Genomic DNA, 26,440 nt, shown 5'->3' with positions numbered 1-26,440 from the left:
GATCCCAGGGAGACGGGCACGGGTTTAGTCATAGGGAAGGCCACAAATAATACATTTCTTGTTTCTTATTTCCCCGCAAGGAAGTCCTTTCAGTACCAAAGGTCAGCTCGGTGTTGCTGGTTGTAGAGCAGAAGCTTAATCTGGTCTCTGATCTGGTTGACAAGGACCTGGGAGAGCAGGATCCCGACCAGCTGCAAGAGGGAAACAAAAGACAGACGGAACAGGACAGTGAACGCGGCAAAAAGGGAGACAGCTTTAAACGGACAAAACTCCTCTATGTCAAATTAACTAGTTGGATGGATGCTGAGGCAGAGAAGCATGCTGGATTTAGGCAAGGCAAATCTACCATCGATCACTGTTTCGTCTTAGCACATCTTATCGATAAATACGCCAAGAAAAGCCGTGGGGTCTTATATACAGCCTTCATTGATTTGATTCAATTTTACGAGTAAGGCTCTGGGCCAAATTGAATACATCCAGTATAGATAAAAGATTACTGTATTTTTCGCTCTATAGGATGCATCAGTTGATAGGACGCACCTAGTTTGGGGGGAAGGAAACACCCCCAGTCGTTCTTAGACTCCTTATTGGGTGAGCAACGCAGCCGAGCAACCCAGTTGGAGCCTCCCTCCTCCCTGGCTGGCAGGGAGGGAGGGAGGGAGGGAGGGGAGCTGCTTCCTTTGAAACCCGGGAAATTTAAGGGACATCATCAATAAGGGACAGCAGCGGGACACGGCGCTGGGATAAGGGACTTTCCCACCAAATAAGGGACAGTTGACAGCTATGCTTCCATCATCCCTAGCTAGCAGGGCCAGTGGTCAGGGATGATGGGAATTGTAGTCTGAAGACAGCTGGAGATGCGAGTTTGGGAAACACCTCTCTAAACTAAAAAGCAACCTTCCCCCATCCCCTCAACCACGTGGGATGCCCCTTTCTGAACCTTTTCCAAATCTACGATATCCAACTTGAGACGAGGCAACCAGAACTGTACACGGTATTCCAAGCGTGGTCTTGGATTTCAGGGTTGCCAGGACTGGGGCCTTTCAACCACCCAAGAGGAATGTGCTAGGTTCTTCCTGAAAGCCAACAAAGAGGGAGGCAGATGCACCTGGCAAATGGAGGGCATTCTGCAAACAGGGAGCCACCACCGAAAAGGCCCTGCCATGGGGCAATGCCAACTGGTGGCCCACCATGGTGGAAGCAGCTCCCAAGCGCTGCCTGCAGACTGTAGGGTCCAGGGGCCCCCTGGGTCACTCTGAAATGACACCCATGACGAGGGGGCAAGGTGATTACCTGGGGAATGGCCAATCCCAGCGCTACTCCGCCCAGGAGGAAGAGGTTGCTGTGGATCCAGTTCACTAGCTTGTCAATGCAGCCGTTGGTATAGATGAACTTGCTGGCCTCCAGGTAGTTGAAAGCCTGCATCCCTTGGCCACACATGGTGTTGATGACCGACTGCAAGGGAAGAAGCGTGTTGGAGAAAATCATAACTTCAAAAATTGTATCGAAATTAAATTAAATTAATTAAATTAAAATGAATTTAATTTAATTTAATTTAATTAAAACAAAATTAAAAGACACCTGCTTCTTGGGAGAAAATCAATGACAAACCTAGAGAGCATCTTAAAAAGCAGAGACATCACCTTGCCAACAAAGGCCCATATAGTTAAAGCTATGGTTTTCCTAGTAGTGATGTATGGAAGTGAGAGCTGGACAATAATAATAATAATAATAATAGTAATAATAATTTATTATTTATACCCCGCCCATCTGGCTGGGCTTCCCCAGCCACTCTGGGTGGTTTCTAACAAAATAATAAAATACAGTAATGCATCAAACATTAAAAGCTTCCCTAAAGAGGGCTGCCTTCAGATGTCTTCTAAAAGTCTGGTAGTTCTTCTTCTATTTGACATCTGATGGAAGGGCGTTCCACAGGGCGGGTGCCACTACTGAGAAGGCCCTCTGCCTGGTTCCCTGTAACTTCGCTTCTCCCAGGGAGGGAACCACCAGAAGGCCCTCGGAGCTGGACCTCAGTGTCCAGGTAGAACGATGGGGTGGAGACGCTCCTTCAGATATACTGGACCATAAAGAAGGCTGATTGCCGAAGAATGGATGCTTTTGAATTCTGGTGCTGGAGGAGACTCTAGAGAGTCCCATGGACTGCAAGAAGATCCAACCTCTCCATTCTGAAGGAAATCAGCCCTGAGTGCTCACTGGAAGGACAGATCCTAAAGCTGAGGCTCCAAGACTTTGGCCACCTCCTGAGAAGAGAAGACTCCCTGGAAAAGACCCTGATGTTGGGAAACATGGAGGGCACAAGGAGAAGGGAACAAAAGAGGACGAGATGGTGGGACAGTGTTCTCAAAGCTACCAGTATGAGTTTGACCAAACTGTGGGAGGCAGTGGAAGACAGGAGGGCCTGGTGTGCTCTGGTCCAGGGGGTCACGAAGAGGCGGACACGACTAAATAACAAAATAAATTGTATCTTTTGACGATTCTGTTTTCTTTTGAGTCACTGGCCTGGCTGAACTAAAACGGCCTGTCCCTGCCTTTTACAGTACAGAACTAGCTGCTTTTAGGTACAGTGGTGCCTCGCAAGACGAACAGAATCCGTTCCGCGATTCTCTTCGTCTAGCAGTTTTTTCGTCTTGCGAAGCAAGCCCATTGACGGCTTAGCAGATTAGCGCTATTAGCGGCTTAGCGGCTTTTAGCGGCTTATCAGTTTAGCGGATAAGCAGATAAGCGGCTTAGCGGCTTAGAAAAAGGGGGGGAAAGGGGGAAAAAGTCGGGAAAACTCGCAAGACATTTTCGTCTTAAGAAGCAAGCCCATAGGAAATTCGTTTTGCGAAGCGCCTCCAAAATGGAAAACCCTTTCGTCTAGCGGGTTTTTCGTCTTGCGGGGCACCACTGTACTGTCTGCAGCGAATGGTGGCTCCAGAACTCTAAAAAGAATAAACTGTTAGAATCTGTAGTGGCCGTTGTATGCATGAAAAGAGAAGCCACCAGGTATGGCATTTGTGATTAGTCTTGAATTGTTTTGTACACAGATGAAATAGGACATTGGAAGACTTTGAATGAACAGGAAAATTAGTCAAAGTCTAATCCAATTAGTCAAAGCCAAATGATTTTGATGATTATGATGATGATAGTAATAATTTATTTACACCCCGCCCATCTGGCTGAGTTTCCCCAGCCACTCTGGGCGGCTCCCAACGGAAGATTAAAAACACAATAAAACACCAAGCATTAAAAACCTCCCTAAACAGGGCTGCCTTCAGATGTCTTCCAAAAGTCAGGTACTTGTTTAATTCCTTGACATCTGACGGGAGGGCGTTCCACAGGGCAGGGGCCAATACTGATAAGGCCCTCTGCCTGGTTCCCTGTAACCTCACTTCTCGCAGGGAGGGAACCGCCAGATAAATTATTATCATTATTATTAGTAGTAGTAGTAGTAGTAAAAGGTAAAGGGACCCCTGACCATCAGGTCCAGTCGTGGCCGACTCTGGGGTTGCGGCGCTCATCTCGCTCTATAGGCCGATGGAGCCGGCGTTTGTCTGCAGACAGCTTCTGGGTCATGTGGCCAGCATGACTAAGCAGCTTCTGGCAAACCAGAGCAGCGCATGGAAACACCATTTACCTTCCCACCGGAGCAGTACCTATTTATCTACTTGCACTTTGCTTTGACGTCCTTTCCAACTGCTAGGTTGGCAGGAGCAGGGACCAAGCAACAAGAGCTCACTCCGTCACGGGGATTCGAACCGCCGACCTTCTGATCGGCAAGTCCTAGGCTCTATGGTTTAACCCACAGCACCACCCGCGTCCCAACAGTAATAGTAGTGGCGGTATATTCCTTCTGCTTCTGAAGATTCTCTTTCTACCGTGTTTCCAAATGGATCGGATGTGTGGCTCTACGATATACCTGGTCGTCAGTTTGCAGGCAACAGGAATAAGGCACAGAGCAGCGTTCCCAGCTGGGGTTGTGGGCCGTGCAGTTGAAATACAGGTTTTGGGACCAGTCTTTATAGGAGACGCCACCACAGCAGCTGAACTGCAAAGGGAAGGAAGAGAAGGAGTTAAGGCAGAGGAGCTGGACGGAAGCAGGTGTTGGAAAGGGTCCCCGACGCTTCCCCTTCCCTTTCCAAACATAAAATATTTTGAAATCTTTCATATAGATATATAGCGAAACATCCCACCCAAACGCAGAAGCAACAGCCAAATAACAGTTCTTATCTTTTTGTGCAGAGAGCAACAGAACAGTTTTAAGTTAACCAAAAAGTTCTATACAGTGGTACCTTGGTTCTCAAACTTAATCCGTTCCGGAAGTCCGTTCCAAAACCAAAGCGTTCCAAAACCAAGGCACGCTTTCCCATAGAAAGTAATGCAAAGTGGATTAATCCGTTCCAGACTGATGGTAGTCACTGTTTGGATGGGGGGCTTTTATCCATTTCCGCAACCACAAAATCAATCAATCTGTAACTGAACTGGGTTTCACACAATCACAAAAACAAATTAACAAACTAACCGAAAAAGTCACAAAAATGCAAAATGAATAGCAAAAGCGCCAAACTGAATCCATTCTGGAAGTCTGTTTGAATTCCAAAATGTTCAAAAACCAAGGCGCAATTTCTGATTGGTGCAGGCGCCCCGGAAATAATAGCCGACAGCCGCTTCAGACGTTTGGCTTCCGAGAAACGTTCAAAAACCAAAACACTTACTTCCGCGATTTCGGAGTTTGGGACCAAGGCGTTTGGGAGCTAAGGCATTTGAGAACAAGGGTATCACTGTAGTGTGTAGAGTCTGTGCACATTTTTAGTCATGCAAATAATAAAACTGTGGCATTCGATTGCAAAGGAGCTCTTGTGTGGGGGGCCCATGTTATTTTATCATTCAATGTTTCCACATCTTCCAAAGTACCCACTTGCTCAATAAGTTATTCTCTCAAGTTATTCCATTGCTTCTCAATATTACAAGCTTGGCCGCTAGCGGGGTTCTTTTGTATCTTGCTTCTCTATGTTGTGAACCATAATCTACAGTTGGAAGGGCAGCATGCAAATTTAATTTTTAAAATAAAATAGAAGAGTAGAAGAGGACTCATTAAAGGTTTGAGGTGCCTCCCGTGAAAAGACTGAGCGCGGGGAATTTGGAGCCATTTTGCTCAGGAATTGCTTTTATTTTGACATACATTTCTTTTGAGAACTGAGCTGCTTTCCTGTGCACTTCTGTGACGTCACGGAGGCCAGCCAATCAGTGCCCCACACATAATAAGGAGCCCCACACATTTGAAAAGCACATTTTCAGGATAGGTCAGTCCTGAAAACCTACTTTGCAGCGCTAGGGCCCTGGGACAGGAGATGTGCAACCAGGGCCAGAATTGGGTTTGATGAGGGCCTCAGCTACTGAAGGCAATGGGGCCCTTTATATGTCCAGCTGTCCTTTGTCAACAACAAATTGTCGCTGTTTTTTGTGTGGAATATATGCTAGATGGTGATTTATGGACCTAATACGTATCGAAAGCCATTTGCACATAACAAAATATGCATTTAATCAAAGTAATTGTTGAACTGAAATACAATTAAGATATTAACAGTGAGATACAATTAAGAAGTATATTAATAGTGAAATAATTATTAAGCTCTAACTTAAAATGGTTTTTTATTCATAACAAACTTAATAATGCAAACACAAGGGCATTTGGCAATAGCAAAAGTTCCTTTAGAAACACAATTTACAAAGACTCATAATCTAGTCTCTAGAAACTTGCTATAACATGAAATAATAATAGCAAACCAGGGATATTTCAGGGACCAGGCTAGCAGGCGGGGCCCAGGACTTACATCATAGGAGCCTACACAACACTAAACACTGTTGCTGTACGTAGGTTTTATCGTATTTGGTTTTTTATCTTATATTTTGGAAATGTACATCCAGTTTTTTTTTCCTTTACAATTTTTTGGGGGCCCCAAGGGAGTGGGGGCCTAAGATATAGCTTCTTTAGCTTATACATAAATCCAGCACTGTGTGGAACCACAACTTGCAACCATCTGGAAGCAAGGCAAGGGCTTACAGTTTATAAACCAAAACTCACCTCTTTCTGGCCAAAGTCAATGAGGTTCTGGAGGTCCAAGTCGTCCCGATAATGCACGATGGCGTTGTTGACAATCTCGCTCACCTTCCCGCGAGCCTGTAAGGAAATCGGAACAAGGCTATGGAGGGAGTTGCTCGATCCCTGCTCCTGCCAACTTAGCAGTTCGAAAGCACATCAAAGTGCAAGTAGATAACTAGGTACCGCTCCGGAGGGAAGGTAAACGGTGTTTCCATGCGCTGCTCTGGTTCGCCAGAAGCGGCTTAGTCATGCTGGCCACATGACGCGGAAGCTGTACGCTGGCTCCCTTGGCCAATAAAGCGAGATGAGCGCGGGAACCCCAGAGTCAGCCATGACTGGACCTAATGGTCAGGGGTCCCTTTACCTTTACCTTTAACCCGAAAAAACGCAACCTGTAACCCTAGGTATGACTGTACCACTGTTTTTAATTCTAACCCTGAACATGTCAAGTCCCGTTCCCCACCCCCTGAACACCCATCTCCAAAGGAGCAGCTTAGGGACATTCCAGGGAAAAACACTGCCCACTTAATAATAATAATAATAATAATAATAATAATAATAATAATAATAATAATAATAAAAACAACTTCAGTGCCACGCAAAACCTTCCAAGCCACCTTTCCACTCTCCCCTACCCGGAACAATCGCCTCTGTACCTTGTCGGAGAAGACGAACCCCAGGACGCCCGATGCCAGCTGCAGCAGGAAGATGACCGTCAAGCAGATAGAGAACTGCAGGGGAGAGAATCTCATGTGAAGGGTCACAGAGCCAATGGCAGGTTAATGCTCAAGGGGGTGGGGCCAGATCCAAGGGCCTTCTGGCCGTTCCCTCCCTGCGAGAAGTGAGGTTACAGGGAACCAGGCAGAGGGCCTTCTCGGTGGTGGCGCCCGCCCTGTGGAACGCCCTCCCACCAGATGTCAAAGAGAAAAGTAACTACCAAACTTTTAGACTACATCTGAAGGCAGCCCTGCTTAGGGAAGTTTTTAATATTTGATGTTTTATCGTTTTGTTTTGTTTTTTTAATTTTTATTGATTATTTTCACATATCAAATTATTCCAACAATGTATTTCCCCCCATTTCCCATCTCCCCCTGATACCCCTCCCTCCCCCCTACGACTTCCCTCAGCTCCTCTTTCTGATTTATTAACACATATTATTCTCTGCATGTTATAAAAATGTAAATATCTCTGGTTTTAGAATGTATTTCAATTAAATGATTATGATTTTATGTAAACTGTGTTATTTTTACTGTTGTTAGCCGCTCTGAGCCCGGCTTCGGCTGCGGAGGGCGGGATATAAATAAAATCATATGATTATTATTGTTATTGTTATTATTAATCCCGGACCCCTGTCAGGGGACATTTTGCGGCAAGCAATTGGGGTTGGGGAATGACCATTGTGGGAGACCCGTCCATATTAACCAAGACGGCCAAAAATCACAGGGAACCAGGCAGAGGGCCTTCTCGGTGGTGGCACCCGCCCTGTGGAACACCCTCCCACCAGATGTCAAGGAAATAAAGAACTACCTGACATTAGAAGACATCTGAAGGCAGCCCTGCTTAGGGAAGTTTAAAATGTTTGATGTTTTGTAGTGTTTTTAATATTCTGTTGGGAGGTGCCCAGAGTGGCTGGGGAAACCCAGCCAGATGGGCGGGGTACAAATAATAATTTTTTATTATTATTACTGTATTTTTCGCCCTATAGGATGCACTTTTTCCCCTCCAAAAATGAAGGGGAAATGTGTGTGTGTCCTATGGAGCGAATGCAGGCTCCTTGGCTTCAGTGATAGCAACGCAAAGCCTCCGAAGCCTGCGCCGGATCCGGAGGCTTCGCGTTGCTTTCGCTGAAGCCAGGAGAGTCTGGTCTTTGAGGCTGGCGGTGGGGGAAAAGCAGCACTTCCCCCCATCGCCAGCCCCACAAGCTCTGGGGCAGTGGGAAGGCGCTCGCCGCCTTTGCGCTGCTCCCCAACTTGGTTTTGAGGCTGCGGTGGGGGAAAGCAGCGCTCTTTAAAGGGTGCGCGGCTCCTGTGGGCTTTTGCGGGAGATAGGGGAATTTCCCCACCTCCTGCAAAAGCCCCCAAGAGCGGCGCACTCTTTAAAGGCTGCGAGGCTCCTGTGGGCTTTTCTACATGGTGGGGGAATTCCCCCACCTCGTAGAAAAGCCCACAGGAGCCGCACAGCCTTTAAAGAGTGCGCCGCTATTGGGGGCTTTTCCCCAAGGAGGGAGAAGGGACTGACTGGCTGTGGGCTTTTGCGGGAGATGGGGGAATTCCCCTATCTCCTGCAAAAGCAGGGAGAAGGTCTGGGAGAAACTCACAGGCTCCCTGCAGCCTGTCCGCTGCTCCCAGAGCTGGGGGGGGGGAAGAATCATATTTCCCTCCTTGATTTCCCCCTCTGAAAACTTGGTGCGCCCTATGGTCAGGTGCGCCCTATAGAGCAAAAATACGGTATATAATCCAAGCGCACACTTCCAGTGGCAAGGGCTCCCTTCGCTTAAGGATGCCCAGGAAGTGTCTGATGCCAGCGCTACCCTCCCTTCGCCCAGGACGATGCCCAGGGGTTCGCACCGTCTGCAGCAGGCAGATGTTCTCCCGCAGGGACCCGATGCAGCCGCAGAAGGTGATGACAAACATCAGGATGCCAACGGCGATCAGCAGGATGGCCGGGTCCACGGCGAGGCAAGCCAGGGCCGCTTCTGCAGCGGGAAAGGAAGAGCAGGGAGTCAAACGCAGGTATTTCCGTCCCGTCCCAACAGCTTCTCCCTGCCAGCTATGGCTAAGCGCACCTATCTGTTGCAGAGGGTTGGACTAGATTGTGATGGCCTGGGAATCCGATTCAGAGGCTGAACCGGAGGAATCCCAGCCTGCACAGGAGTCCCCGTCTCCAGGGCCGGCTGAACTGGGGCAGGGACCAGGTGATCCCACTCTGGCTCCAGAGGTGGTTGAGGACTCAGTGCCTACAGGTGAGTCTCCCCCTGGGCCCAGTAACCCTTCAGCCTCTCCTGAACTGCAGAGGCAAAGGGCAGAGAGGCGAAGGGAACTGGTTTCTCCCAGGAGGAGTGCTCGCCTTAAGGCCAGGAGAGGCGGGTCTCCTGGGGGCCGGGGCCGCCCCTGGCCTCAGAGAAGATAAAGGCCAGTCGGCCCGGTCCCAGGTTGTGGGAACAACGTCGTTGTTGAGTACCTGTTCCTGCCCGGACCCAGACCTGACTCTCCAGTGCTCCTGTCCCCGCCCGGCTTCCTGTTCCGGACCTCGCCCCGCTCCTTGTGGACTGATTCCAGGCTAGTGACCCAGGACCAGACTTTGACTATGTCAACGGTAACCTTTCCCCCGGGATCAGCACATAGATGACCCTAAGGTGTCCCAACTCTTATGGTTCTGTCCTCAACAACAGTGTTTTGTGCTTCTTTTCATTTAAAGGTGGGGATGGCCCCAAGGCAGCATTTGCTGTCTGCTTTTTTGAGCAAAACAACAACAAACCTCTGGTTACGTGAACCATATTCAATAAACACACAAGACGTAATTGGCTGTACGTTTGGAAAAATAAGATATACTATTCATTGTGTTGTGTATATACCGTATTTTTTGCTCTATAAGACTCACTTTTTCCCTCCTAAAAAGTAAGGGGAAATGTGTGTGTGTCTTATGGAGCGAATGCAGGCTGCGCAGCTATCCCAGAAGCCAGAACAGCAAGAGGGATTGCTGCTTTCACTGCACAGCGATCCCTCTTGCTGTTCTGGCTTCTGAGATTTAGAATATTTTTTTTCTTGTTTTCCTCATCCAAAAACTAGGTGCGTCTTGTGGTCTGGTGCGTCTTATAGAGTGAAAAATACGGTGTGTGTGTGTGTGTGTGTGTGTGTATATATATATATCTTTTTTATTTAGTAATTCAACAAAACATATTATCTTAAAACATATCATCCTTAATTTCCCCCTCATTCCCCCCCCCATAAACAACCCACCCTCCCCCCACGACTTCCCTCAGTTCCATTCTCTGGTTTCTCTATAAATGCTATTCTCTGCATGTTACAGAATGGTATAAGTCCTTAATTTATATAACTAATTATCAATTTAAAAAATTGTGAGTGTTTATTCAAAGCCTGCCAAGGAGTCCAATTCACTTTGTTGCATCTTTAGGTACTTTGTAAAAGGTTCCCATTCCTCTTTAAAGTCATGGTTATCCTTGTCCCGTAGTTTATGTGTCAGTTTTGCCAGTTCTGCGCAGTCCATCAGTTTCTCTTGCCTTGAATTGTAGATTTCAACAAAAGTAGCTCATAAACGAAAAAAGTAGAAGACCCAGTGGATCCTTTCACAGTACAGTCATACCTCGGGATGAATACGCTTCAGGTTGAGCGTATTCACGGCGGGTTGTGCTCCACGGCGTGGGTTGCGCTCCACGGCGACCCGGAAGTAACAGAACATGTTACTTCCGGGTTTCGCCGCCTGCGCCTGTGCACTCAAAATGACGTCACGTGCATGCGCGGAAGTGGCGAAACACGACCCGTGCATGCACAGTCACGTTTTACGTTCCTTTCAGGATGCGAATGGGGCTCCGGAACAGATCCTGTTCGCATCCAGAGGTACCACTGCAGTAGTAGTAGTAGCTACTACTATGCTATAAAATCCATTGTCCTGTGATATCATATATGAGTTTGTACTACTGATGAAGCCCAGGACGGCAAAACAAGGCTAATATTCCGGAAATCCTTGTCTTAGACTCTGTGAAAGGATTCTGTGGAACTGCAACAACCTTTCGTGTGGATTGTTGGACTCTATGAACAGACAGGTGGAATAGACACTTTCACACATATGGACCTTATACAGTGGTACCTCAGGTTAAGTACTTAATTCGATCCGGAGGTTCGTTCTTAACCTGAAACTGTTCTTAACCTGAGGTACCACTTTAGCTAATGGGGCCTCCCGCTGCTGCCGCACCGCCGGAGCACGATTTCTGTTCTCATCCTGAAGCAAAGTTCTTAACCTGAAGCACTATTTCTGGGTTAGCGGAGTCTGTAACCTGAAGCGTATGTAACCCGAGGTACCACTGCACATAAATTGATTAGAGAATGAACTGATCCACTGGGTCTTCTACATTTTTCGTTGAACTTTATGAGCTACTTCTGTTGAAATCTACAATTCAATACAATGAATAGTATATCTTATTTTTTTCACACGTACAGCCGGTTACGTCTTGTGTGTTTGAGACTGCTTTTTTGAGGCAAGAACGCCGGTCGCTTGGGAATAATGCAGGAGGAATTTCAGGGGTGCAGCCACAATTTAAATCCCAAGGTGGTCATTTTCCAGCTTTCCTCGCGTGAGTGAGCTAGTTTCACTCCTCTGCTGAGCTGAAAAAGCAAGTTTACTCCCTCACAGAGGCAGCATATCCAGCACCTTTAGCAAACTAAAGTTCCCGGGATTCTTGGGGGTGGGGGGGAACCAACTGTTATTCAATTTATTCAATTGAAAAACAGAAAATGCCCAAAACAGCAGTTCCCAGTTCTTATTGGGCCACTGTCTGCTTGGTTCCATAAACTCATCCCCAGTGCTACCCTCCGGTATAAAAAGCATTATTCAGAATAGCAGTTTGCATGGCCCACTGAGGAAAACATGACAATGATTCAAAATCTTATTAAAAGTATGTAGTTTAATTAACTCGACAAAATGGATGAACTTGTTCCAGTGAGACCAGATATTGCAAAGAGAGCATTTCCACACATTCTTGTCGACAAAAAGTACTACAGTCGTACTTTGGAAGTCGAATGGAATCCGTTCCGAAAGTCCATTCGACTTCCAAAACATTGGGAAACCAAAGCATGGCTTTTGATTGGCTGCAGGAAGCTCCTGCAGCCAATCAGAAGCCGTGGAAGCCACATTGGACGTTCGGCTTCCAAAAAAAAGTTCAAAAACTGGAACACTCACTTCTGGGTTTCAATCGCTCGGGAGCCAATGCGTTTGAGATCCAAGGTACGACTGTACTTACTAAATACCCACAAACGTTCATCGATCACAGGTATAGGGTAACTAGTTTATGAGAAAATCAATAGCTATTACCAATAACTGGCTATTTGGGGACAACTTGGAATCAGAAATACAAAGGAAATGGCTTTAAAAGCAAAAAAAGAAATAAAACTATTTTTCCCCCCAAATACTTTTTATTGCTTTTTTGTAACAACAACAAATAAAATAAATACTCTTACATTCAAAAATTTGTATGTCTTCTTATTTACCCTGCGCCTTATTGCGCCCGGACTTCCTTCCATCGCTTCAACGGTTTTCATGTCTCAAATCTTTTCTTATAGTTTCTTATTTACACTCCATCCACATCACAAGATTTACATTAATCCTGCTAGTTTTTAAATTCTTATAATTACTCCGTATATATTCAACAAATTTACTCCAATCCTTTTCGAACTTTGCTTCTTTTTGGTTCCGAATCTTATAAGTCAATTTCGCCAATTCTATGTACTCAAACTTTTTTGTCTGCCACTCCATTAAAGTTGGGATTTCTTGGGATTTCCATTTCTGAGCCACTAAGATTCTAGCGGCGGTCGTTGCGAACATGAATAGTTTGTAATCTTCCTTTTTTAATTCATCCCCTGTTATCCCCAGCAAAAATACTTCTGGTTTCTTTGGGAAAGTGTATTTAAATAGTTTTTTCATTTCGTTATATATCATGTCCCAATATTTTTTCATTTTTTCACACGTCCACCACATGTGAAAAAATTCACCGTCTTTTGTTTTACATTTCCAACACATTTTATTCCTTACTCCATACATTTTTGCTAGTTTAAGCGGGGTGATATACCAACGGTACATCATTTTCATTAAATTTTCTTTTAGAGTGGAGCACGCCATGAACCTCAAACCTTCTGTCCATAACCCAATCATCATAATCATTATAATAACCGAAATCAACTGCCCATTTTATCATAACTGAAAAGAGCAATAAAACTTGAAAAACGAAGCGCGGAAGGTGTTTCAAGTAAGCAATTGACACACTCAAAGGGCTGACCTCCGGTGCCCATCTGTTTCTTATTGCCACCCACTTCAGGAAGTATGGCCTAACAGTTTCGAGTCCGACAGCCCTTGCTTGGCACACTGCTTGTGCTCCTTACCTGCGTGCTTCATCAAGCGGGCATAGACTCCCACTGCCACCATCGCCATGGAAATCACCTGCCAAGACAAAAAAGCCCAGAATGTCAAGAGAGCAAGGCCAGAATCTTCTTAAGCCTTGGCCTCATCCCAGTATACCTGAAGGAGCATCTCCAGCCCCATCATTCAGCCTGGACACGGAGGTCCAGCACCGAGGGCCTTCTGGCGGTTCCCTCACTGCGAGAAGTGAGGTTACAGGGATCCAGGCAGAGGGCCTTCTTGGTGGTGGCGCCCGCCCTGTGGAACACCCTCCCACCAGACGTCAAAGAGAACAACAACTACTAGACTTTTAGAAGACATCAAAAGGCAGCCCTCTTTAGGGGAGCTTTTAATGTTTAATAGACCACTGTATTTTAATACTTTGTTGGAAGCCACCCAGAGTTGCTGGGGAAACCCAGCCAGATGGGCGGGGTATAAATAATAAATTATTATTATTATTATCATTATTAAACAAAAGCACACATTCTACTCATGTGAAAACACCAGGCAGGCCCCACAAGTAACCCAGAGATGCATTTTAAATAAAACGACACATTCTACTCATGTAAGAGAAGAGCGCAAAATATGGTCTGAAGCTCAACATCAAAAATACTAAGATCATGGCCACTGGGCCCATCACCTCCTGGCAAATAGAAGGGGAAGAAATGGAGGCAGTGAGCGATTTTACTTTCTTGAGCTCCATGATCACTGCAGATGGTGACAGCAGCCACAAAATTAAAAGATGCCTGCTTCATGGGAGAAAAGCAATGACAAACCTAGACAGCATCTTAAAAAGCAGAGACATCACCTTGCCAACAAAGGTCCGTATAGTTTAAGCTATGGTTTTCCCAGTAGTGATGTATGGAAGTGAGAGCTGGACCATAAAGAAGGCTGATCGCCGAAGAATGGATGCTTTTGAATTCTGGTGCTGGAGGAGACTCTTGAGAGTCCCATGGACTGCAAGAAGATCCAACCTCTCCATTCTGAAGGAAATCAGCCCTGAGTGCTCACTGGAAGGACAGATCCTGAAGCTGAGGCTCCAAGACTTTGGCCACCTCATGAGAAGAGAAGACTCCCTGGAAAAGACCCTGATGTTGGGAAAGATGGAGGGCACAAGGAGAAGGGGACGACGGAGGACGAGATGGTGGGACAGTGTTCTCAAAAAGACCAGCATGAGTCTGACCAAACTGCGGGAGGCAGTGGAAGACAGGAGTGCCTGGCGTGCTCTGATCCAGGGGGTCACGAAGAGTCGGACATGACTAAATGACTAAACAACAACAACAACAACACTCATGTAAAAACACACTGATTCCCGGACCGTCTGCAGGCCAGATTTAGAAGGCGATTGGGCCGCATCCGGACCCTGGGCCTTAGTTTGCCTACCCTCCCTGCTCACCAGGTACCAGTTGCTAAATAGCATCACTCTGGCACCCAAAATGCAGCTTGCCCTTTTCAGAAATCATTTCCTCCTTCCTTGCAGCAGCAAAGGGATCATTTGTCTAGAGCCACATTTTTTCCCTCCTGGCATTGAAAAGCGTGGGATTTGAAGGAAAGCATCTGTGCTTAAGTGGCTGCAATTAGCTGCTGCAATTGTATTGACACCTGGGGGGGGGAGCTCTTTTTGGAGGAGGAGGACAGGAAAGAAAAGAGGGGTGGAGAAAGAGAAAGAGAGAGAAGGAAAGGAAAAACCCTTGGCACAAACTGTTTTCCTTTTCTTCTTACAGCCTCATTCAGCTGAGCCCAGGTTAAAGTCACGCATAGCAGAACTTTGTGGACTTTTGTTACTTTAACTCGTGCACAACCACTCATTCCACGTGCCTGTTTTATGGTTCCATTTTAATAATAATAATAATAATAATGTTATGTACTGGGTTGAATAGGATCCAAACTGCAGCAGTCTGATTGGCCCTAGAACAATAGGATCCAAAAGGCAGCAGCCTGATTGGTCCTAGAACAATAGGATTCAGAATGCAGCAGTCTGATTGGTCCTAGAACAATGCAGCAGTATGATTGGTTGGCAGGAACTACCCAATCATGCTCCAGATAGAAGTGAATCTACAACCTGATTGGCTTACAGTAGAATTCCGGAATTAGCCAATCATGTGCAGCCCATTGTGTAAATAATGTATATAAAGCAGATACCTTGAGGGGACTTTCATTCCTTCCTCCTCACCACTATGAGCTGAATAAAGAGCATGAAATCACTTTGCGACTCTGAGTATATTTCAAATAATAATAATAATAATAATAATAATAATAATAATATCTTTATTGTCATTGCCCCCTCTCAGGGACAACGAAAATTACTTGGCTGCTCCATCCACCCAGGTAGGGCACTCCACACAAAATCAGAACAACTATAAAAACACTAATTAAAACAATACAGTATAATACAGCAAGGAAGATTAGATGACTTTCAAAGTCCAGGTTTCCCATTCAGGGCCGAGATCGCTCTGGAGAAGCAGCTGTTCTTGAGACGGCTCGTTCTTGTCTTCATCGTCCTGTATCTTCGTCCCGATGGCAGGAGCTCGAAGAGACAGTGACCAGGATGCGATGGATCTTTTACTATGTCCAGTGCCTTCCTATGGCACCTTGTGGCATAAATCTGCTCTAAGGTGGAGAGTGGGCAGCCAACAATGCTCTCTGCTGCCTTCACAACTCTGCACAACCCCATCCTGTCCTGGGTAGTACAGCTTCCGTACCACACACATAGGCCATAACTGAGCACGCTCTCAATGGCACAGTGATAGTAGGCAAGCAGCAGTTTCTGCGGAATATGGTTTTTCCTTAGGATTCTCAAAAAGTACAGTCTCTGCTGCGCCTTCTTCACAAGCCCCCTTGTGTTGACACCCCAGGACAGATCCTCTTGTAATTCAATACCCAAAAATCTGAACGTTGTTACCCTCTCCACACAGACCCCATCAATCAAAAGTGGCTGGACATTGCTCTTCTGTCTTCTTCCATTTTTAAAAAACAGGGCTGCCTTCAGATGTCTTTAAATGTCAGGTAGTTGTCTATCTCTGGCTAAAATGCAGGTAAAAATACAGCAATAATAATTTTATTTATAAGGACAGATCCTGAAGCTGAGGCTCCAAGACTTTGGCCACCTCATGAGAAGAGAAGCGTCCCTGGAAAAGACCCTGATGTTGGGAACGATGGAGGGCACAAGAAGGGGACGACAGAGGACGAGATGGTTGGACAGTGTTCTCGAAGAGACCAGCATGAGTTTGACCAAACTGCGGGAGGCAGTGGAAGACAGGAGTGCCTGGCGTGCTCTGGTCCAGGGGGTCATGAAGAGTCGGACACAGCTAAACGACTAAACAACAACAACAATTTTATTTATACCCAGCCAGAGCCGGGCTCAGGGCGGCTAACACCAGTAAAATTGCAGTAAAAACATAATGGGGGGGGGAGGGAACCAATTTAAAATACAGGTTAAAATGCAATTTAAATGCAGCCTCTTTTTAAAAGTAGCTCATGGATCAAGACCATAAGGGGAGGGAAACATAAGGGTCAGACTGAGTCCAAACCAAAGGCCAGGCGGAACAGCTCTGTCTTGCAGGCCCTGCGGAAAGATGTCAAGTCCCGCAGGGCCCTAGTCTCTTGGGACAGAGCGTTCCACCACGTCAGGGCCAGTACTGAAAAGGCCCTGGCCCTAGTTGAGACCAATCTAAGCACCTTGTGGCTTGGGACTTCCAAAGGGTTGTCATTTGTGGACCTTAAGGTCCTCTGCGGGGCATACCGGGAGAGGCGGTTCCGTAGGTACGTGGGTCCTGGGCCGCATAGGGCTTTAAGGTCAAAACCAGCACCTTAAACCTGACCCTGGACTCCACCGGGAGCCAGTGCAGTTGGTAAAGCACTGGATGAATGTGATCCCGCGGCGAGGACCCCGTAAGGAGCCTCGCCGCGGCATTCTGCACCCGCTGGAGTTTCTGGGTCAGCTTCAAGGGCAGCCCCGCGTAGAGCAATTTACAATAATCAAGCCTGGAGGTGACGGTCGTGTGGATCACTGTGGCCAGATCAGGGCGAGAGAGGTAAGGGGCTAACTGCTTAATACGGCGGCGATGGAAATATGCCACATGTTCAAATCCGAGGTCATCCACAATTCCGCTTGCTCCCACCCCTTTCCCTTGGAAAAGACTGTTTTTTACCTCTGAATCGGAGCAAACACTAATTGGGTTTTCTGTGGATGGGCCTTTGCCTGGAGGAAGCAACCAGGCAAACAGAAAACTGCTTTCAGTACCTAGAAGACGCGAGACATGTGGGAAAACTCTGTGGCCTGTGCTTCCTAGCAGTCTGTGGACGGTTCCTCAGTTTTGTGGCCATGCATTCTTCCTTTGCATTCATCAGTTGTTTCCTCATTTTTTAAACGACAACAGCAACAACATGCCCCACTTTCACCCTCGTCCTACAGGTCTTGCCAAACGTATCACGTCACCAGGCTGAAATCCTACAAGCACCGGTGATATATGATCATGAAACTCAGTTGGCACAGGAAGTATCCAGTTCCATCCATTACTTGCACAATTGAGATCTCCCTCCCCAAATCTTCTCCAGAGGGTTGGAAGAAGCCCTAGCGCAGATTTTAAGGGGTACGCAGGGGGGCAGAAATCCTTGTGTTGACAGCACATTCTCGTAGGGCTATTTTTTGGACACGACCATGCAACAGTCGCTTTCCGATGTTAGTTTTGCCACGTTAAAAAAATGCAGATGCAATTTTCACATTTTTAAAAAGGAATCGTTTCATTCTAAGTGTGCGTGCCTCCTGCACCAGTTTTCTGTCTGTGGATCTGGTGAAAAACATACAGACCGGCCATAGACAGGGGTCAGCAAACTTTTTTCAGCAGGGGGCCAGTCCACTGTCCCTCAAACCTTGTGGGGGGGCGGACTATATTTTGGAAAAATAATAATGAACAAATTCCTACGCCCCACAAATAACCCAGAGATGCATTTGAATAAAAGCACACATTTGACTCATGTAAAAACACCAGGCAGGCCCCACAAATAACCCAGAGATGCATTTTAAAGAAAAGGACACATTCTACTCATGGCGGTTCCCTCACTGCGAGAAGCCAAGTTACAGGGAACCAGGCAGAGGGCCTTCTCGGTGGTGGCACCTGCCCTGTGGAACGCCCTCCCACCAGATGTCAAAGAGAACAACAACTACCAGACTTTTAGAAGACATCTGAAGGCAGCCCTGTTTAGGGAAGCTTTTAATGTTTGATGCATTATTGTATTTTAATATTTTGTTGGAAGCCACCCAGAGTGGCTGGGGAAGCCCAGCCAGATGGGCAGGGTATAAATAATAAATTTATTATTATTATTATTATTAAAATTATTAGGCTTCAAGGTCAGGTATACCACCTCTGTATTTATTGGGGGTGGGGGTGTAATGGGACCTGGACCCCTAGGAGGTGGCGCTTCTGCACATGGAGAATAAACCAAGCTTGTTTTCTCCTGCTCTGGAGGGTAGCACTCGAACCTGTGGCTTCAAGTTACAGGAAAGGAGATTCCGACTCAACATCAGGAAGGACTTTCTGACAGTAAGAGCTGTTCAATAGTGCAATGGATTCCCTTGGGAGCTGGTGGATTCTTCTTCCCTGGAGGATTTTAAACAGAGGTTCGACGGCCATCTCTCATGGATTCAGCTGGGATTCCTGAATCGCAAGGAGTTGGACTAGATAGATGAGCCTTAATGCAGTGGCAAATTGTCAAGCTTGGCCCTCAGGCTTGGGTAGCTATTTTTTTTTTTTTAATAAATATTTATTGAGATTTTTTAAATACAAGGTGCAAAAATAATAAACAATATAACCTGTATCATTGAGGCATCTAATCATAAGCTTGCATTTTTATTAAAGCTTATATGTTTAATTAGGGCTTGTATTAAAAAATGAGCTTAAAGATCTTCAAATGTTTTATGCTAGGCAGAAGACCAGCTGCCTAAGAACCTTGGCAAAATGTTTTTCTCCTAGACAAGGGGCCCCCCTGATTTATAGCAGAAAACAATTCTCAAAGTCGTAAAAAGGGAATTACAGGCTGACAGCCAAGGTTACACTGACCCTACAAATTAAGGGTGGATAAATAGTAAAATGAGCCATATCTTCTTCCTAAGGTTAAGAAGGTCAAGAGCAGTGAAAAAGCATCTAGCTGGCAGAAAGAGAACATTTTCTGGGAAGTCTTTTCTAAAGCTGTTTCTTTCTTAAACTAAGATCCTTTTAAGATTTCTTTTCCTTTTAAAAGGTTATTTATGTATTAAATATATTAGCTTAAATATAATTATGCAAAGGATTTAAGAAATGCTAGATTCTTATTTCATATAGTTGTAAGAGTTGTAACTATCCTGAAATTAAGTCAGCCACCAGCCCCCCTTGTCAGACAGGAGACGCCATCGAGCACTCCTGATATATGGTTGTCAGGCCTTTTGTTTAGAAACCTTCAAATGAAGGAGATCTCTCAATGTTGATGTGAACTCAAAATCCTTGACATATGTTTAAGATAAAAATTCAAGATTAACCATCTGTTTTGGAAGGCAATAGGGCAAGGAGGGCAAGAGGTGAGCTGGTAATTAAGATTCCTTGTTGAGACACATGTAAGATATATTACTACTTATTTGTCATTTATAGATAGAAGAATATATAGCTTTTTGATTCCCATAAAAGGACAGAAGGAAATGGGTGTATCTTTTGTGACTGGTTCTAGCAAACAGCCAATAGGAATTTCAACCAGGCTGATTGGACAGAGGCAGCCACAGGAGGAGCAAGGGGGCTGGATTAAGGAAATATAAGTGCTGGCCAAAATGGCAGGAGGCCAGGCCAGAGCTTGGTAACCATATACCACTGTGCCTCATATTTATTTGTCTGACAAATAAATTATTATTTTAATTTCTCTATTGCTGCGTTGAATATTTCATTCCAGCTAAGTGTTAACCACAAGCAGGGTGCTACATCATAACATATTTTCAAAGCTTCTTTGGACTCCCTCGCGTCTCCCGCTCCCACTTACATCATTATAGACTTTTTCCAGCAATTTATCATCTTGTTTAGATTCTTAAATCTCGCTCATTTAATTTAATCTAATAATTCTCCAAAAGTTTTATATTATCCTCAATCTCACTTATCGTCAGATTCAAATCTAATTCAGTGGTAGGCAATTATTTATGATCTAGCATCCTTAGCATTCAACCAAATTACAATACTTTTGTAAATAAATCTTGAATTTCTTCCAATCTTCTTCAACCCTCTCTTCTCCCAGGTGTCGAATTCTACCAGTCATCTCGGCCAGTTGCATATAGTCCATCAGCTGCATCTGCCACTCTTCCAGTGTGGGTAGATCTTGAGTTTTCCAGCTCTTAGCGATGAGTATCCTTGCTGCCGTTGTTGAATACATTAAAAATGTTCGGTCCTTCTTTAACACCTTCTGGCCGACAATGCCCAGAAGGAAGGCCTCTGGTTTCTTAGTGAAGGTATACTTAAATACCTTTTTCAACTCATTGTATATCATTTCCCAGAAGGCCTTCACTCTAGGGCAAGTCCACCAGAGGTGAAAGAATGTTCCTCAGGCTTGGGTAGCTAGAGACTCTTTTACTCTTTTAAGACGGTGTGTTTGTGATGTTTGATTTTCTGCCTGCAGATATACAGGTAGAACTTGCTTTCCTGAAGAAGGAACAATATACTGTCTCATTTCATGTTCTAAACAAACTTCATTTATTTCCTGGTGTGTGCAACTTCCTTAAAGTCAAAGGTAAGCACTACTCAGAGCTGAGTTCCCAGCGCTCTCTCAGTAGTCCTGCACAGGATTGTATGGGAAGTTTTTGTGGGGCCACAAGGCTCTGTTTTTTGGTGTTGTTGTTGTTGATAATAATTTATACCCCGCCCATCTGGCTGGGCTTCCCCAGCCACTCTGGGCAGCTTCCAACAAAGTATTAAAACACAGTAATACACCAAACATTTAAAACTTCCAGATACAGGGCTGCCTTCAGATGTCTTCTAAAAGTCTGGTAGTTATTCTTCTCTTTGACATTGGGTGGGAGGGTTTTCTGCAGGGCGGGAGCCACCACCGAGAAGACCCTCTGCCTGGTTCCCTGTAACTTGGCTTCTCGCAGGGAGGGAACCGCCAGAAGATCCTCAGCGCTGGATCTCAGTGTCCGGGCTGAACGATGGATGTGGAGACGCTCCTTCAGGTATACTGGACCAAGGCCGTTTAGGGCTTTAAAGATCTGCACCAACACTTTGAAGTGTGCTTAGAAACATACTGGGAGCCAGTGTAGGTCTTTCAAGACCAGTGTTATATGGTCTCGGCGGCCGCTTCCTGTCACCAGTCTGGTTGCCACATTCTGGATTAGTTGTAGTTTCCGGGTCACCTTCAAAGGTAGCCCCACATAGAGCGCATTGCAGTAATCCAAGTGGGAGATAACCATAGCGTGCACCACTCTGGCAAGACAGTCCGCGGGCAGGGAGGGTCTCAGCCTGCGTACCAGATGGAGCTGGCAGACAGCTGCCCTGGACACAGAATTGACCTGCGCCTCCATGGACAGCTGTGAGTCCAAAATGAGCACTGGTCCTTCAGGGGCACAGTTGCCCCATTCAGGACCAGGGAGTCCCCCACACCAGCCCGCCTCCTGTCCCCCCAAAACAGTACTTCTGTCTTGTCAGGATTCTACCTCAATCTACTCACAGAAACACACAACGAGTGGAATGGTTTTATAACACATATTAGTGTTTTCCCCAACCTGGGTCTCCAGCTGCTTTTTCTGGACTACAATTCCCATCATTCCTGACCACTGGTGTTGCTAGCTAGGGATGATGGGCGTTGTAGTCTAAACAACAACAACAACTGGAGACCCAAATTGCTGAAACAAAGATGTACGTAAAACAGACAATTCGAGCAACAAGCAAAAAGTTAAAGATGGAAAACAAAACTGTAAAACAGGCGCATGGAAGGAGTAGTTGCACACGGGCGAAAATAACAATGTGGTTCAAGCCAGATGTTTGTGGACTACAGCTCCCATCCGCCCCAGCCAGTACTGCCAATGGGCAGGGATGATGGGAGTTGTAGTTCCGCACCATCTAGAGGATGCCATTTTGGCTACTGAGCTAATACCATGTGGCAGACAGGAGCTCTCCGTTGTCCCAGTTCCCATCACCAGCTGCCCCCATTGCCTTTGAACTGGGAGGTGCTGGGGACCTTCTGGCCGGAAAGCCAGCGAGCTACGGATGAGCGGACCATTTATTTATTCCAATAAATTTATTTATTCCAATAAATAAAAGCAGAGGAGAGTTTCGGCAAAGGGGGAATCGGCAGGCGCTGCCCACAGCCTGAACGAAATTACCGCGCTCACCTAAAAGCTGATTACAGCCTCCAGGAGCAATTACAAGCGCTTCGGTAATTGCCTATCCCCATACAGAGGCAGATGAACTGGTTAACTAAGGATTTAAATTAAAACCAATCCAGGATAAAGAGGCCTTCTAATGGAAACAGTTAATTGGACAAAGTGGCCTAGAAGGTCAGAATGAGATGCAGAAGGCGAGGAAAAGCTTGCGCTCAAATAGGAATTAATGGAGACTGTACAACCAGAGTTTTCTAGAGAAAAACACACCCTGCAATGCATTGCACTGAAAAGTGCAACTTGAGAGAAGCGCTTCCAAATTTTTGATATCTGGAGCAAAGCGCATAGCCCAATTTTTTAAAACGGGAGTTATGCGCCATGCAGTTACTCAGAAATGGTGTATAATTAGAACAAGATGTTAATTGTTTTAATGGGCTGAATTTTTTGCACATTTAATTATGGGTGCTCATTTTCATGTTTCGAAGGAATTGTTTAATTGTGCCTTTTGTGTGTGTGTGTCAATGGTTTTAGCATTCCAAATCACTTTAGGCCATTAAACAGGACATAAGTTAATAAATGACAACGGGTAGAGAAGTCGTTTTGAGTAACATCCACCAAACTCGGAGCAAGCCCGCTTAAGTCCATTTATTCCAATGGGTCTACTCTGAGTTTGACTCAAGGTCAAAAGTAACCTTTTCACATCATGTGAGTTTTAGATTTATATCCTGCTTTGTTGCCATAGGGACGCGGGTGGCGCTATGGGTTAAACCACAGAGCCTAGGACTTGTCGATCAGAAGGTCGGGGGTTCAAATCCCCGCGACGGGGTGAGCTTCCGTTGCTCGGTCCCCCCTCCTGCCAACCTAGCAGTTCGAAAGCACATCAAAGTGCAAGTAGATACATAGGTACCGCTCCGGCGGGAAGGTAAATGGCGTTTCCGTGCGCTGCTCTGGTTCGCCAGAAGCGGCTTAGTCCACATGACCTGGAAGCTGTACACCGGCTCCCTTGGCCAATAAAGCGAGATGAGCGGCGCAACCCCAGAGTCGGCCACGACTGGACCTAATGGTCAGGGGTCCCTTTACCTTTACCTTGTTGCCATTTAGATTTGATCACAGTTTGATGGCAAAGCTTCAAGAAAGCTAATAAGGGCGAAATGCAACAAATTACACTAGATATTATTATTATTTTTAAAAAAAGAATAAAAAGAGCCAAGAAAACTCGTGGAGTGGGGGCTGGAATACCCCATAAAGGCTATTAAATTACATTACAAGTTCAGAATGACAGTATATATCTCAATTAAGGAGCATGTATCTCAATTAAGCAATGACAAACCTAGACAGCATCTTAAAAAGCAGAGACATCACCTTGCCAACAAAGGTCCATATAGTTAAAGCTATGGTTTTCCCAGTAGTGATGTATGGAAGTGAGAGCTGGACCATAAAGAAGGCTGATCGCCGAAGAATGGATGCTTTTGAATTCTGGTGCTGGAGGAGACTCTTGAGAGTCCCATGGACTGCAAGAAGATCAAACCTCTCCATTCTGAAGGAAATCAGCCCTGAGTGCTCACTGGAAGGACAGATCTTGAAGCTCCAGTACTTTGGCTACCTCATGAGAAGAGAAGACTCCCTGGAAAAGACCCTGATGTTGGGAAAGATGGAGGGCACAAGGAGAAGGGGGCGACAGAGGATGAGATGGTGGGACAGTGTTCTAGAAGCTACCAGCATGAGTTTGACCAAACTGCAGGAGGCAGTGGAAGACAGGAGGGCCTGGCGTGCTCTGGTCCAGGGGGTCACAAAGAGGCGGAGACGACTAAACGACTAAACAACAACAGATCTCAATTAAGACACCTGGTGAACACGAATTTGAGAAGGCATTCCCCGTCAAGCTTGGAAATCACTGCAATAACATCAGATTGTCCTTTTTCACCCCTATTACCGACTCCAGGGGCACTGCAGTGCGTTCCCACGAGACTCTTAATGGAGGCGAAGCAACAGAGCAATTATAGTGCTCTCTCTCTCTCTCCCTTTCAAAGGCAAAAGCGGAACCCGCGCATTCCGTTCGACGCACCACCCCTGGACCAGAGCATACACGTGTGTGCACATCCTCACGTGCCTCAGGGGCCCCGAAGGAGACCGCAGAGACCCCCCCCTCCCAATTTGCATGCAGATGGTTCCAGGCTCAACTTAGCCCCGATCCCAATGCCACCTCCTCCCGAGTAGAGCCGGGAATTGCCCCCACCCAAGCCCTCCCTGCAGCCGCTGCTGCCAGCCAGTGCAGGCAACGCTGAACCAGCTGGGCCAGCGGATCCGATCCGTGCGAGTTTAACCCTCCCGTTGCCGCGCTCACCCAGAAAACCATGTTGAAGAAGAACAGCAGGTATTTGACTAGGGGGCTGACGAAGGAGAAGTCTTCCCCCTGGGGGGCAGACGAGCCCCCCACCAGCCTCTGGGCCATGGCTGCGGCCCTATCGCCCAGGTTGCTGGTCGCGCAGAGCCATCCTGGCGGGACCCGCACCGATCCTGGCTCGGCGGCTGATCATCAACCCGAAATTCCACCAGCTCCAGTTTTTGCAGCCCAGCAAGGTTCGCCCCGCCCCCCTCTTCGGCCATTGGCTGCGCCCGCCGCCCCCTCGCTTCCTATTGGCCTCTCTCCCGCTCACTCGCCTCTTTCTGCGTTCTTAGAACGTTGTGTATCATTTTTTCCCCGAAGCGCCACCTGTTTAAAGTCCAGCGAAGGAGCGAGGGAGGCTCTTAAAGGGGCCGCGCCCCGGGTCGCGCGTCAAGGGTACGCGGGTTCAGACGCGCATGCGTACACGTGTGTCGGGTTTTTTTCTGTTTTTTATTATTAAAGGTTTTCTTGTTTTACTAAAGCGTTTGCAATGTCTCTCTCTTATTTTCTTTTTCCATGTAACATTTTTACAAATCAGTTTCATTTGTTGAGACATTGGGAAGAAAAGGGGGAAAGAGATGGAGGGGGGGGGAGATGGGGGGGGTGGGCGACGGTGTTGGGTGTCGGGTTTTTTTATTTGCAAAAATATCTGCTCTGCCGCCGGGAAAGGCGCGTGAGGAGTATGCAAGGGCGGTGAACGGCATGAAATTAGCAATGAGGTTCATCGGATTCGCAGGGAAACCAAAAGGCTTGTTCACAAAGCTCTTGTACTACCAACCTTACTGTACGCTTGCGAAAGAGCGAGGGGGGAGAAGTATTTGATCCCATGCTAAATTTGCCCTCTGACGAAGAAATGACCAGTCCATAATTTTAATGGTAGGTTTATTGTAGCTGTGAGAGACAGAATAACAACAGGAAAAAAAACCCCAGAAACCCGAAAGACAAAAGTCAGAGACTGATGTGCATTATAATGAGTGAAATAAGTATTTGATCCCCTATCAACCAGCCAGATGTCAGACTACCTGGTTTCTTCACTGTATGTAAGGAACTGAGATTAGAAACACCTGCTGTAAGGGAGAGGGCTTACCTGTGATCCCAGCTCCTTAAGGTACCTGTACAAAAGACACCTGTCGACACAAGCAATCGATCCAGCAGATTCCAAAGTCTCCGAAAAATTTTACACATCACTTGGGAAGACAGGCGAATTAATACCAGTGTTCTGGAAGAAGCAAAGATCACCAGTGTTGAAGCAATGATTCTTCAACATCAACTTTGTTGGACCAGTCATGTTTTGTGGATGCCTGATTATCATCTTCCAAAGCAACTACAGTGGTACCTCGGGTTAAGTACTTAATTCGTTCTGGAGGTCCGTACTTAACCTGAAACTGTTCTTAACCTGAAGCACCACTTTAGCTAATGGGGCCTCCTGCTGCCGCCACATGATTTCTGTTCTCATCCTGAAGCAAAGTTTTTAACCCGAGGTAATATTTCTTCGTTA

The 26,440-nt window shown here is 46.2% G+C and overlaps 1 protein-coding gene across 1 annotated transcript; it reads right to left on the bottom strand.

Annotated features, from left to right (window-relative positions):
- TSPAN33 (tetraspanin 33) lies at window positions 1-25,113 on the bottom strand. The gene is made up of 8 exons (XM_079993061.1): window positions 24,901-25,113; window positions 13,216-13,273; window positions 8,671-8,798; window positions 6,760-6,834; window positions 6,086-6,181; window positions 3,920-4,048; window positions 1,294-1,455; window positions 1-191 (listed from the first exon to the last, which is right to left on the bottom strand). The coding sequence occupies exons 1-8, from the start codon at window positions 25,006-25,008 to the stop codon at window positions 90-92; spliced, it is 858 nt and encodes a 285-aa protein (XP_079849187.1). The 5' UTR covers window positions 25,009-25,113; the 3' UTR covers window positions 1-89.
- Between the last annotated feature and the right edge of the window lie 1,327 nt (window positions 25,114-26,440).

Source organism: Podarcis cretensis (genome assembly GCF_951804945.1).
Source record: "Podarcis cretensis genome assembly, chromosome: 10".
NCBI lineage: Eukaryota > Metazoa > Chordata > Lepidosauria > Squamata > Lacertidae > Podarcis > Podarcis cretensis.
The sequence above is the reverse complement of the archived record's forward strand: the minus strand, read 5'-3'. Positions and strand labels throughout refer to the sequence as shown.